Consider the following 13,172-nt stretch of genomic DNA (forward strand, 5'->3'; position numbering starts at 1 on the left):
AGCTGATGGTCTAGAAAGGGGCCCCTCACCATGTGGCAGGGGCCCCCCTCATGTTTCACATCAGCTTGGGGATGGCTATCAGCACATAGTTGACCATGTTCCTTTCCCCTGGTACTGGCTTAAGACATGGAGCATCTTTTATTTTATTTTTTTAATTGAATCGCCATGAAATACAGTCACAAAGCTTTCATGTTTGAGTTTCAGTCATACAATGATTGAACACCCATTCCTCCACCAGTGCACATTTTCCACTATAATGTCCCCAGTATCTCTCCCACCCCATCCCAACCCTCCCCCTGCCTCTATGGCAGAGAATTTCCCTCATACGTTCTCTCTACTTTTGGGTATTATGGTTTGCAATATAGATACTGAGAGGCATATAATATTTGGTCCTTTATCTACTTTCAGCACACAGCTCCCATCCTGAATGATCCCTCCAACTATCACTGACTTAGTGATCCCTTCTCTATTCCAGCTGCCTTCTCCCCCAGTTCATGAAGCAGGCTTCCAACTATGGAGCAATCTTCCTGGCTCTTGTGTCTACTGTCCTCGGGTGTCAGTCTCATATGATATTATTTTATATTTCACAAATAAGTGTAGTCATTCTATGTCTGTCCCTCTCTTTCTGACTCATTTCACTTAGCATGATACTCTTGACATGGAACATCTTATATTTACTGGCATCTTGGTTGGATGAATTATGGTGACATTATACCAGTTGTGCTAATCTGGGTAAAAATATCACCATCTACCAAAGAGGGCCGTTATTGTGCTTCAGTCAGCTGCAGTGAGACTTGGAGAATACATATGAGAAGTTTGGGGTGTGCTGTGCCCTGCTGGGTGGGCAGAGGTGGGCTCTGCGTAAACAGAGCGGTCTGGAGTGGGGAACTTGTTTGTTGATCTGTGGAGAGGGAGGCTCCAGCACTGAAGGCTGAGCAAATATTTGCAGTTATGGATTAACTTGAGTTCCAGGCTGTCATGGCGGCAGGAAGGCGCTCCGGCTGTTTCTCCACGGCCCACCCCAGTAAGTCCCCTTCGAGGCAGGTCCATGAGGAGTGTTGAGCAGGGCGAGGGGTGGGTCCTGGAGCCAGGGTTCAAGAGCCTGGCTAGAACTTGGGGTCAAGGACAATCAGGCTAGGACATGCACTGGTTGGCGTTTCTTGGGCCTGCGGTCACAGTCCTCAGAGGTGCACCATGCACTTCCTTTTCAGGCTCTTCGGCAGGTAGAGGTGATCTCAGGGTGTACTGAGCTGAGGGTCATACCAGAGGTAGCTTAGAGCTCAGGGCTCCCCATGTCCCCCACCCTCACCCTCACCTCTATACTTGGGGCATCTGATTTAAATCAATGCTGTCTACTGAGAGTGATCGTGGGGGGTGCTGATGTGGTAGGTAGGCCGACCCACTCCGTGTGGTCTTGGGGCAGAGATATCTCTATGGCCTTGTTGGGGAACCCCTGGTTAAGGATTTGAGGTTAAGACCCCAGGCCTAGAGTCAAACAGACCTGGCTTTGAGTTATACCTTTGCCACCTCCAATTTGTGAGGTTTTTTTTTTTTTTGGTTTGTTTTATTTGGGGGCTACACCCAGCAGTGTTCATGGCTTACCCCTGAGTCTGTGCTCAGGGATCACTTCTAGCAGTACTGGGGGACCTTATGGGTGCTAGGGATCCAACCCATGTCTGCCATGTGCAAGGAGACCCGCTGGACTATTGCTCTGGGCCCAAGTCTGCGGGTTTTTAATAAGTTGTATAACTCCTGCTGAGGCCCAATTTCCCTCTTGGAAATGGAATGAAATTTTGGATAGTATTGAGCCTTAAGCTAATAATAGAAAATGTTTACTAAACATTTGCTCTGTGCATGGCAAATTTTTCAAACTCTAAATGGATGAAGCAGTTTATTTTTCACAATAATTCTGTCAGCAGAAATGCAGTTGTTTTTATCTATTTCTTAAGTGAGGAAACATAGGCATGGAACCATTAGGTTTCTTGCCCAATGCTGCTGTATTGAGCTGAGATTTGCACCAATCCATCGGGCATGGTTGCCTGGCCTCTGAACCATGTGCAAACTGCCTGAAAGACAACATGAGTGTCCAATATGCATTAACTAATAGTCTTAGCCTGGTTTTAGGTCAGCAAAAGCACCACCTTCCAACACTCACAGAAGAAAGGAATGGTGCAGGAAGGAAGGGAGTCATGATCATTCTGGGACACATGCCAAGTGCCTGCACTGAGTCCTTTTTGATACTCACCAGGACCCCATGCTCAGCCACTTTCACCCTTTATCTTCAGACTCAGAGCCAGTGGTGTGACCTTAGCTCCGGAGTGAAGGAGACTGAGGCTCCAGGTGGCTCTCTGTCCTACCCCTGTGTGTATGTTGCGTGGCGGCATAAGTCGAAGCTGCCTGGTGGGGCTGCTGAAAGCTCAGGAGTCCTCCTCAGACAGGTGTCAGCAACTCCAGAATGTGGCCGCTTGCAAGCCTGGTACTGCTCCTGACCATCTGGGGAGTTTCCGGCATACCTGCTCCTCTTGGTAAGGCCTCCTGGGATCTTGGGGAAACCTATCAGAGACTGTCTTTGGAAATTTCCCAGGCTTTCAAAGAGCCTCCAGGAGATGGGGGGGGGGGGGGCAGATGGTGAATGAATGCATGACAGCCCCATAGAGGTCAGTTGTTGGGTCACAGGGGCTTGAAGCACATCTGTGTCTTTAGTGTTGGCAGACAGTCTACCTGGACTTCCTAGAGCTCCTTCTTGAACCCAGGAGAATAAGTTCCATGCTCCCTGAGGGCTTCTGTTCCCACCCACCCTGACTAACTAAAGATCAAGTTCACAACCCCACTGCACTGAGGTCCCTCCTTCTAAATGCACACTTGGAGCTCTCGCTGAGTTCCCTCCCCTGGAGCTCTTCTCTGCCCTATCTGACAGGCCTGGATGTCTGGGGGAGGCGGGTCTGCAGGAGAAATGAGCTTCCTGGTTTAATCAGCAGCCTCACCTGTCCTTGAGCTGTTGCTTGTATTTACGTATTTTTCTGGGCTGCTAGTCTCCTTCATACTTATTTATCTGGTCAGGCCTTTCCTGGCCTTTGCATCCCAGACTTTGAAGCTCTCTGACTCAGGCCCTTGACATGTACTTTTCTTTTTTTCCCTGGACACATCTCAGAGCCCAGGAGGCATTTGGTATTGCCCATGGTGTGGCAGGTGCCGACCTTCAGCTCTGCGTGGTCAAGGGAAGGGACCAGGAAATGTTCCAGAAGCGGGGAGGAGGGAGAGGGGAGGAGAAGGCTGGGCCTAGCTGAGTCAAGATGAGACAGATTCAACTGTGCATTCTCAACAACAATAATATATGGCACATGTCACTGGTGCTGGTTTCTATACCAGATAATGATGATCTTATCTCTCTCTCCTCACTGTGTGTGTGTGTGTGTGTGTGTGTGTGTGTGTGTGTGTGTGCCTGGAGTTAAAGGTCCTCATACATTGTGGGATGAGGAAATTGAGCTTTAGAGATGTAACACCGAAGGCTCAGGGTCACCTGGAAGTCGGGGTGGGCTTCAGAGGAAGTTGTAAATGGCCATCTTCTGTCCTCTGATTCAACCACGGACTTACGTGGGAGAGAAACAGATGTGCAGGAGAGAGTGTTGTTACCAGACACATTTATAGTCCTGCATAGTCCACCTCAGTTCCCTTGACCAAAGTGAGCCCCCGCTTCCCCCAGACTCAGTGTTCTCCAGCAGTGAGGATGCCCACCAAGTACTACGCATCCGCAAACGTGCCAACACCTTCCTGGAAGAGCTCCGGGCCAGCAGCCTGGAGCGGGAGTGCGTGGAGGAGATCTGTGACTTCGAAGAGGCACGAGAAGTTTTCCAAGATGTGGATAAAACAGTAAGACCCTCCTAGGACCCCTCTGGATCTGCAGGGCAAGACTTGGGGTGGGCCATTGGCAGGCTGAGGCTGGAGGACAGACTGGGTCCCTTCTGTTGGGGTGGAGGGGGCAAAGGCCGAGGATGTCACCTTTGGTCAGGGCCTAGTCCGCTCGTGGAGGAGAGCACCTGGGGGCCTTCCCCTGATTCCTCCCCAGCCCGCTGCCATTCAGCGCTCCCTGCCTATGCTTCTCGGTCCTCCCCCCTGCCATCTAGAGAGAGGCTGCCATCTCCACACATATCCACGCCAATGCTGATCAGGCTGTGTGTCACCTGACTCCCCATGTTCTGTCCACGTATTGTTTGTCCCCAGAGCAACAGTGGATGGACCTGCTTGAAAAGCACAGTCCCTGCTTCTACAGACTTTTGGGGGAGTTTGGGGGGTAGGGGTTGAGTCATACCTGATGATGTTCATTCAGGGTTTACTCCTCGCTCTGTACCCAGGAATTACCCCTGATGTTGTTCAAGGACCATACGGGATGCCAGGGATTGAACCTGGGTGGTCCGTGAGCACGGCAAGTGCCCTGCCCATTCTACTATCTGTTCAGCCTCAAATCTGAGACTGGTTTTGGTGTGGTGGTGCTGATGTTGGGATAGAACCTAGGGACTCACACACAAAAGGCAAGTGCTCTGCTACTGAGCTATATATCCTTCAGATTGATTTTTTCTTTTTTGAAAGGTGAGGGTGGGATTCACAAGCAGAGCATAGGGAGCCTGTGTGTTGCTCCTGGTGATACTTGGCCTCATGCTGTTTGGACTAAGGGTAATCCTGGGGTGTGCTTGGGGACTGTGCAGGGCAGGAACACCGGGCGTGTTCCTAGCACTTTGAGCCATCTCTGAAGCCCCTAGTCCAAATGTCTGATCAGCACTCCCATGTCTCACCACATGGTCCTGGTGCTTGCTTGGGAGAGACTCCGGCTTAGTCAGCATCAGTCCTGATGCCTGAGCGGTCCTGGAAAGCTGGAATGAGTGAGGAGGGCTGCCTGGGGGCAGAGCTTCCTGATGGGAAAGCTTTCCCTAGCAGTGATCTTTGGTGGTTGCAGACCATCCTGGGGACAGCTTCCTGCTGTAGGAGGCAGGGCATTGTTCAAGGGGCACAGTGCAGAGGGGGATGCCAAAGAAACTAGCTGATTCCTGGAGTGCTGCCCCTGTGCCTTTCTCTCCCCTGCCACTCAAAGGCTGCCCTCCTTTCCCTGGGTCAGACCCCAAAAGTGTCCCCATGGGACCTCCAGAGACACCCGCGGCGATGGCCCCTGACACAGCACATTCTCTCTGCAGCTGGCGTTCTGGTCTAAGTACCTCGGTGAGTGCGCTCTGGATTCTTGGCTCTGGTTCCCAAGCCCGCAGGGGTTTCTGAACCACTGTGGGGACAGGGAAGGGCACTGGCAGTACCAGTGACAATGCCACCTTCACCCCACGCCGCAGACGAGGACCAGTGCTCCGCGCCGCCCTCGGAGCACCCGTGCGACAGCCCATGCTGCGGCCACGGCAGGTGCATCGACGGCATCGGCGGCTTCCGCTGCGACTGCAGCCAGGGCTGGGAGGGCCGCTTCTGCGCGCACGGTGAGCGGCTCAGGGTCCCGGGCGGGGAGGCCGTGGTGGTGTGTTTATGTGTGTGAGTGTGTGGGGGGGGTTCCTGCGCGGGGACACGGCGAGGAGGACGTCGTGTCACCCCCCGTGCCCTGCAGAGGTTCTCTTCTCCAACTGCTCGGTGGACAACGGCGGCTGCGGGCACTTCTGCGTGGAGGAGGAGGAGGGTCGCCGCCGCTGCACGTGCGCGCCGGGCTACCAGCTTGGGGACGATCACTTGGAGTGCCGGCCCACAGGTGAGCCCGTCGGGGGCGCAGGCTGGCGGCAGGCAGGGCCTCTCGGTTGGGTGAGGAAGGGCTGCGTTCTATAAAGGGAAGCGCCTTGCAGGCGTTCTTGCTCCTCTCCCTCCCCACATCCTCTCTCTTTTGGGGATCCAGGAGCTCATCCCACCAGCTCTGAGCCCAGCGTCTCCCTCCACCCACTGAGCGTGGCCTTGTGTCTCAAACACTCCTTGTCTCCTCCCTACTTCCGCCCCTTTGCCGTTGGCTTCTTAGGAGAGTCAGGAACTGAGGCTCTGCCTCCTTTTCTATTTTTCCTTGATCAAATTTCTATATGTAATCAAGAAGTCAGGTTTTTTTCCCACTAATTTTTTTAAATGAATTAGCTTGAGATATGATTACAAAGCTGTCATGATTGAGTTTCAGTCATAAAATGATAGAACTACAGACGTTTTCCACCACGAATGTCCCCAGCATCCCTCCCACCACCCCTACCCAACCACACCCCCAGTCTCTGTGGCAGACAATTTCCTTCTTATTCTCTCTCTACTTTTGGGCATCATGGTTTGCAATATGGATACTGAGAGACAATCATGTTTGGTCCTTTATCTGCTTTCAGCACACATCTCCCATCTTGAGCGATCCTTCCAACTGTCATTGACTTAGTGAAGAGGTCGAGTTTTATAACTCTTACAACAAACTCTTACAACAGTTGTTCTTCAGAGCAGGCTGTTTTGCATTCGCTATGTGGTGCCTTGTGGGGAGAGGGAATTCCTATCTCCTGACTCCAGGAACAAAATTAATTTGGGGGTGGCAGTTGGGCCACACTCTGCCATGCTGTGGGGAAATGGTTATTCGTTTCTCTGCTGCTCAGGGGACCAGGTAGAGCCCAGCATGCACAGAAAGTACTCTTTATCCCTGTACTATCTCTGGCCCCCAAATGAAGGCTTTAAAAACATTTATTGAATCCACGTGAATGACCAAGTTATGAAGTTATTCATGATTGAGTTTCAGGCATTCAATGTTCCAGCACCAGGTCATTTCCCAGTGTCCCCTTCCCTCCACCAGTGTTTCCAGTTTCCCTTCCCCCACCTCCACCTTGCTTGCCTCTGTGCCAGGCGCTTTTCCCTTTTTCTTTTTTTCCTTTCAGGCACTGTGGTTCACAATACTGTACTGAAAAGGGTATCGTGCATATCACTTTACCTCCTTTCAGCACCCAGTTCGCATCCAGAGTGAACACTTCCCTATCAGTGGTTCCTTCCCTGTTTCAACCCCCACCCCCTTGGCAAGCTTTCTACAAAGGACCAGCTTTCCCCTGCCCTTTGATTCTATTGTCTTATTCTCCTACCAAAATGAATTCTCTAGCGATTTTTTGATTCCTTTCTGTGTTCTCTGTTTTCTCCTTCTGGACCTCATATTATGCAAATTCTCTTCTTCTGAACAATCCCTCTAGTTTTATTATGTCTTCTGTTTTCTGTCTCTGTGTTCTCTTCAGAGCCGTCCTACCACTTTGTTTTTCCTGTGTGGCCACAAGAAACAAGGTTGATTTTGTTGTTATTATTTTGTGGTGCTTGGCTTTGAACTCAGGTCCTCCTCCCCATGTAAGGCTTGTGCTCTACTGCTGAGCCATATTCCCAGCTGCCCCTCCCCCCACGCCACTTTATATTCCAATCCTTTCACTGAATTGTTTTATAACTTTGATTTTAAGATAATTAAAGTCACAGGAAGCTGTAACGAAATGCTTGATGGATCTGCTGGCTATGAGGTCCTCCTTCATGGCTTCTTTCTCTTGTCATTGTGGTTTCTGGACCTGAACAGCCCTGGCAGTACTCAGGGCTTACTCCTAGCTCTACACTCAGGGATCATTCCTAGCTGGGTGCAGAGGACCATATGGCTGCTAGAGATGAAACCCAGGTTGGCTGTGTTAAAGGCAAATGCCTTACCCTCTGTGCTATCACTTCCTCCGTGCTCTATGGCTTTCAAGGGCACAGGTGACAGATCCAACATCCCCTGCTTGGATGCTTTGCTTTTTTCCCTTCTTTTTGTGCAGGGCGATAGTTTGGGCCATACCTTGGGCTTATTCCTGGCGCTGTGCTCATGAATCACTCCTGGCAGGGCTCAGGGGACCATATGGGATTCCCGGGATCAAACTGGGTCAGCCGTGTACAGGCCCCTGCTGGTATTTTCTTTAGGCTGCTCTTGGAGAGGAATCCTCTAAGCTCATGCTTGGGGTTGTGACCTGACAGGGTAGGAGGGGAAGCTGACTCTGTCTAGTCTGCGGAAGTCTCATGCCTTTTTTTTGTTAAACTCGCACCTGTCTCTCTGGTGTGGGGCCTGGAGTTGCTGGGCATTCATGTCAGGTTCATTCTCTACAGAGCACACATCTTCTGTGTGTTCTTTTCTTCTGTGGGGTGAGAGGATGGTTAAAACACTGGGGCAGGCCTGAACAGAAGTCACAGGACTCTTACCGTTTCTTTTACAAGCTCTCAGTAGTCTTGTCTATGACCTGCATATGCTTCATTCACCAGAAACTTGGAGTTTTCTGGGGTTCTAGCTGCAAAGCAGTGTGTCTGATACCTGATTTTGCCTCTTTATTTGGCCAAGTGAGTTACCACTTGCAATTGAAGTCAAGCTTCTGGAACACGCTGTCATCTTATCTCCATTCTCCCTTATTCTGCAGTTCCCTGGCAGATGGTTTCCCCTGGCCTCTACAATAAGTCAGAATTTCTCTGCCCAGTGCAAAGGCCATTGTGGGGTAACTCTAGCTGACCTTCCAGCTTTCAGTCCCTGTTGGTTCTGGCTCCTCTTAGCAGAGGACCTCCCCATCACGCTCAGAGCTCCTTCAGAGCTCTCTGAGCATATCTGCCTCCTCCTTCCCATACTCTTCTACTTCTCTTAGAAACTTGGGAGCATCCCATTGATCTGTCTCTTCACAATTACTCTCAACCCTTGGGTAGATGGGCCTGGGGCCTGGGGCAACAGGCTAGGGAGGAAGGGAATGGTGGCTTGCTCTAACTTATTGCTGGGTGGTACTGTCTGCTGACTGAAGAACTTTACCCTCTGAGTATCTCTAAAGTCCTACAGTGCAGCCAGATGTGGAGTTACACAAAGAAGAGAGGGCAGTGCTGGGAGTCATGGGGGCAGACCCTCACTGCCTCCCTTTCCTGCAGTGAAATTCCCTTGTGGGAGGCCAGCTAGACAAGTTGAGAAGCGTCGCAAGAACCTGAAGCGTAACACAGACCAAGTAGATCCAGAAGCAGACCAAGTAGATCCACGACTTGTCATGGGGAAGCTGACTTCATGGGGCGATAGCCCTTGGCAGGTGAGGTTGGAGGGGAAAGGCCTGGGCATTCCTGCCCCCTGAAGCACAGAGGGGAGGGGGAAGTGCTGACTTTGCTTGATGGGTGGGGGTATTGGTGTCAGTGGTATGGGTTGGTTATGGGGGTGGTTTGCGGGGAGGATGGACGTAATCTGAATAGACACAAGGGGAGGGAAGACTGCAGAAGGGACAGATACAACAGTGAACAAAAGAGTCAGAAAGATAATGCTGTGCTGGTGGACCTGGCTAAGGGAGGAGACCATCAGGGAGGGCTGACCCCTGTATCTCTCCAGCCTCAGAACCAGAACTGACACTTGGTCCCCTTCTCTGTGAGACCCTGGGGTATACAAATTCTACATACAAAAACTACATAAGAAGGGAAGTGGAGCAGAATGGCTGCAGGGCATAGTGGAGCAAAAACCAGGGGGATGCTCAAGGTAGCCTGGTGGTTTCAAAGGCACGCTAGAAAATCGGAAGCTACTCTGAATGCCTACAGATGTGAGCAATTCTCTAGGTACTGTGAGGAAAACTCTAGGAGTAGTGTGGGCAAAAGCAGAGTGGTACCATGGAACAGGCCGACTCCACAGAACATTCACGTTAGAAAGTGCTGAGGAGGGCTCTAGATCTGTTCCCAAGAGCAGGAATGCTGGGAGAGACCTGCTTGTGCTTCTAGTGTGTCGAGTTCCAGAGCCTGAGGTCATGGGGTTGTGCTTACAGGCTGTGATATTGTCCCCTCCACCCCCCTTTCCAGGTGATCCTGCTGGACTCGAAGAAGAAACTGGCCTGTGGGGCTGTGCTCATCCATGCGTTCTGGGTGCTGACAGCGGCCCACTGCATGGAGGACTCCAAGAAGCTCACTGTCCGGCTAGGTGTGGGCTGAGGCCACCAGAGGCCTCAGGAATGGGTGGTACCATACAGGCTCACTGGTTTTGCAGGGTCCTTATTATGTGGCTCAAAGTGATGGAGCACTTGCCTGCCAGTGTGTGACCTGAGTTTGCTCCTTGGGCAGCATTAGTGGCCCCAGCTTGTCCACACTATGAACACTGCAGCACAGCCTAAGCACTGAACCCTCAGGCCTGTGCATCAGGGAGTGGCTCTGCATCCTGAGCACCATGGGGTGTGGGTTCCTATACAAAAGAAGAGGTGCCTGAGCTCTATGCAAGGTGGTTGGGGGGAAGAGGCTGTGCACTCCTACTCTGTCATTCCAGTGGTGGAATTTTACACACAATGACACCTTCTGTTTTATAGGCAGGGAACTCTCAAAGGTGAGCCCAGGTGCTTCTAAACACATGTATTGCATATCAGGGGTTTGCAGACATACTCGTGTCTTGGCTCATGTGTGGGCTTCTGCTATCCTTGAGTACAGAGAGTCACAGGGCATCCACAAGGCCTAGGACCAGGGTCTGGCTTCACATAGTGGGACCCTGGATTCTGCCACAACATATCTTGGCATTCCTGAAGTAAAGTGGGTGGTTCAAAGACCATAAAAGAAAAGAAGGAAAATACATTTTGAGAATAAGTATATTCACCGTTTCTCCACCATAACCAATGCTTTGTGAACTCCTGCAGAAATTTGCTTAGAATACTTTTTTTAAGATGTGAGGTTTTCCTTTTCCCCAAGTGTGTGTGTGTGTGTGTGTGTGTGTGTGTGTGTGTGTGTGTGTGGTTTTGGGCAACACAGTGCTTAATGCTTACTTCTGGCTCTGCATTCAGGAGTCACTCCTGGTAGTAGGGGTCCATATAGTGTGTCAGAAATCAGACCCTGGTCAGCCTCATGCAAGGCAATTACCCTGACCATGTACTATATCTCTGTCCTCTGCTTACAATTCCCCACCTCCCCCCAGCCCCCTGCCCGCTTCAAGTAACTGTCGGCCTTGCCTGAGAGAACCTTGTCTCTTGTGTTCAGTTTTCACTTCCCAGCAGAGCCTTATCCCCCTGGGCCTTACTGAGAGGTCTTACTGGTTCTAACTTGCTCACCCATCTGTCATATCCCTTCCTGCTATTCGCTGGCAAGAGCCTTGTTCCTCCAGCTGCCCTTGCTCCATGTTCCCTTTGCGGGGCTAGACTGTGCCCTTGTTTTCCAGAGAACATGGAGACTACCCACAGCTGGCTACTCCCTGACATGGTTTCAGCCAAGAGTGAGCCCTGAATGCACACCTGCATTCTGCCCCTTTGAGGGACCCTCCCAGCCCATCACCCTCCCTGGATCTGAGACCCAGGAATGTCCCAGGCAACCACTGCTGCCCTCTAGCTGGGTAATGGACATCTCCTAAGTCTACACTAACAGTCCTTCTGCCCTGCAGGAGAGTATGATCTGAGGCGCAGGGATAAGTCAGAGGTGGACGTGAGCATCCAGGAGACCCTCATCCACCCCAACTACAGCCGGAGGACCACAGACAACGACATCGCGTTGCTACGCCTGGTGCGGCCCGCCCCGCTCTCGCAGACCATCGTGCCCATCTGCCTCCCCGACCGGAACCTCTCCGAGCGTGAACTCACCCAGGTGGGCCAGGAGACGGTGGTGACCGGCTGGGGCTACCGGAGTGAGACCAAGAGGAACCGCACCTTCGTGCTCAACTACATCAAGATTCCCGTGGCCCCGCGCAACGAGTGCATCAAGGTCATGAACAACGAGGTGTCGGAGAACATGCTGTGTGCAGGCATCTTGGGGGACCCTCGGGATGCCTGCGAGGGTGACAGTGGGGGGCCGATGGTCGTCCAGTTCCGGGATACCTGGTTCTTGGTGGGCCTGGTGAGCTGGGGCGAAGGCTGCGGGCGCCTCCATAACTATGGTATCTACACCAAAGTCAGCCGCTACCTCGACTGGATCCACGGCCACATCACACGGGAGGAGTCACCGCTCAAGAACCAGGCCACCTAATGTACCTCATACTGACCCTACACCCCGGTTGGTCACTCTTGGAATGGGGGCTGACCTGTTGAATGACAATATGTGGGGGCATTAAAGAGGTGCACATCAAGCGCAGCAAAGTTGTTCTGTCATTTCATCCACTTGCTGGGAAGTTCTGGAGGGAAGTAGCATGTACTGAGCACCTCCTGCATAACCTACATGTTAAGGTGCAGACTTATCACTCCAGCAATGACTCTGGGGGTTAGGGAGGAGCAGGTCCAAATTTTGTGGAGTCTGGAACAGATGATATCTGAGCAGAATTATAATATTACATGCCCTTCACAAGAACTTGGAAGGAGTCTGTGGAAGTCAGGAAGCCTTGGGTCAAGGCTTTATAGCAAACTCAAATAGGGAGGTGGAAGTTTTTAACACACACTTCAGGGGAGGAAACTGAGGTTCAGGAACATTAATATGGCAGAGCCTGGACTCTAATCTAGGCCTAACTCCCAAACCCAGAGGCTACTCTTTGTTCTCCACTGTCCCGGTATCTGCTGCTCTGGGAGTGCGTCCCCGACCACACAGCCAGAGCCCAGAAGTTGTGGGTGCAGCCAGAATGAGCTCACAGCCTAGTTGATGAAGCTGTTTAAGAACAACACTTTAGGGCCCAGGACTTAGCTCAGTGATAGACCCTATGCTTATGGCTCTGGTTCTATCACTGGCATGTAAACATGTGTGTACGCATACTCACACACACACATGCACACATGGAAAGGGGAAAAAAAGTACTGTAAGAAAAGGAAAGAAATAGGGCTTTTATAAAACGGATGGTGGTGAGACAAAGTCAAGTCAGTTTAAAGTCCTAAAAATAGTGTCTTTGTGGCCTCAGGCAGGTCACTTCCCGTCAGCAAATGAGGGATGAGATGTCTCTACACTTGAGCCCCCCAGGAGATTTCAAAGACACCATTCAGGCTCACCTTCACAGATTCTCATTTAACTGATTAAGGTTGGGGGACACAGATATCCTATGCAAAACTCTCCAGATCACGGAAATGTTGAAATATACTGCACTTAGTGAATCTCAGGGCCTTTTCTGCTTGGGTAGACCTGAGTTATAAAGGCCCCAGGACCAAGGAGAATGAAGAGCAGTACTCTCAATAAGCACAGTGCCATTCCTGAAGTTCAAACGTGGAACCAGATGACAACCAGCTTGTCAGAACCAAAGGTGCTACTTGCAAACCTGAGGAAACTTGAAAGAGCTGTTTCTGCGCAACCACAGGAAAGGAGAC

General features: G+C 51.3%; 1 protein-coding gene across 3 annotated transcripts; it reads left to right on the forward strand.

Annotated features, from left to right (window-relative positions):
* Nucleotides 1-947: 947 nt before the first annotated feature.
* Nucleotides 948-12,014, forward strand: PROC (protein C, inactivator of coagulation factors Va and VIIIa). Of its 3 annotated transcripts, none has more exons than XM_056110397.1 (9): nt 948-1,024; nt 2,439-2,525; nt 3,704-3,870; nt 5,187-5,211; nt 5,334-5,471; nt 5,597-5,734; nt 8,887-9,038; nt 9,787-9,904; nt 11,339-12,014. In XM_056110397.1, the coding sequence occupies exons 1-9, from the start codon at nt 979-981 to the stop codon at nt 11,914-11,916; spliced, it is 1,449 nt and encodes a 482-aa protein (XP_055966372.1). In that variant the 5' UTR covers nt 948-978; the 3' UTR covers nt 11,917-12,014. The 3 variants fall into 3 exon arrangements, with proteins under 3 accessions (XP_055966372.1, XP_055966374.1, XP_055966373.1); XM_056110399.1 differs by having other exon boundaries at nt 962-1,024; nt 2,435-2,525; XM_056110398.1 differs by having other exon boundaries at nt 971-1,024; nt 2,286-2,525.
* The last annotated feature ends 1,158 nt before the right edge of the window (nt 12,015-13,172 follow it).

The sequence above is a fragment of the Sorex fumeus genome, unplaced genomic scaffold, assembly GCF_029834395.1.
Source record: "Sorex fumeus unplaced genomic scaffold, SorFum_2.1 ptg000009l, whole genome shotgun sequence".
Classification (NCBI taxonomy): Eukaryota; Metazoa; Chordata; class Mammalia; order Eulipotyphla; family Soricidae; genus Sorex; species Sorex fumeus.

Bases quoted from the DNA above. Each gene is read 5' to 3' on its own strand.
- PROC (XM_056110397.1), top strand. From the start codon at position 979: ATGGCGGCAGGAAGGCGCTCCGGCTGTTTCTCCACGGCCCACCCCA. The intron at 5,735-8,886 runs GTGAGCCCGTCG...CCTTTCCTGCAG, and splicing joins CTTGGAGTGCCGGCCCACAG to TGAAATTCCCTTGTGGGAGG. The intron at 9,039-9,786 runs GTGAGGTTGGAG...CCCCCTTTCCAG, and splicing joins GGGGCGATAGCCCTTGGCAG to GTGATCCTGCTGGACTCGAA.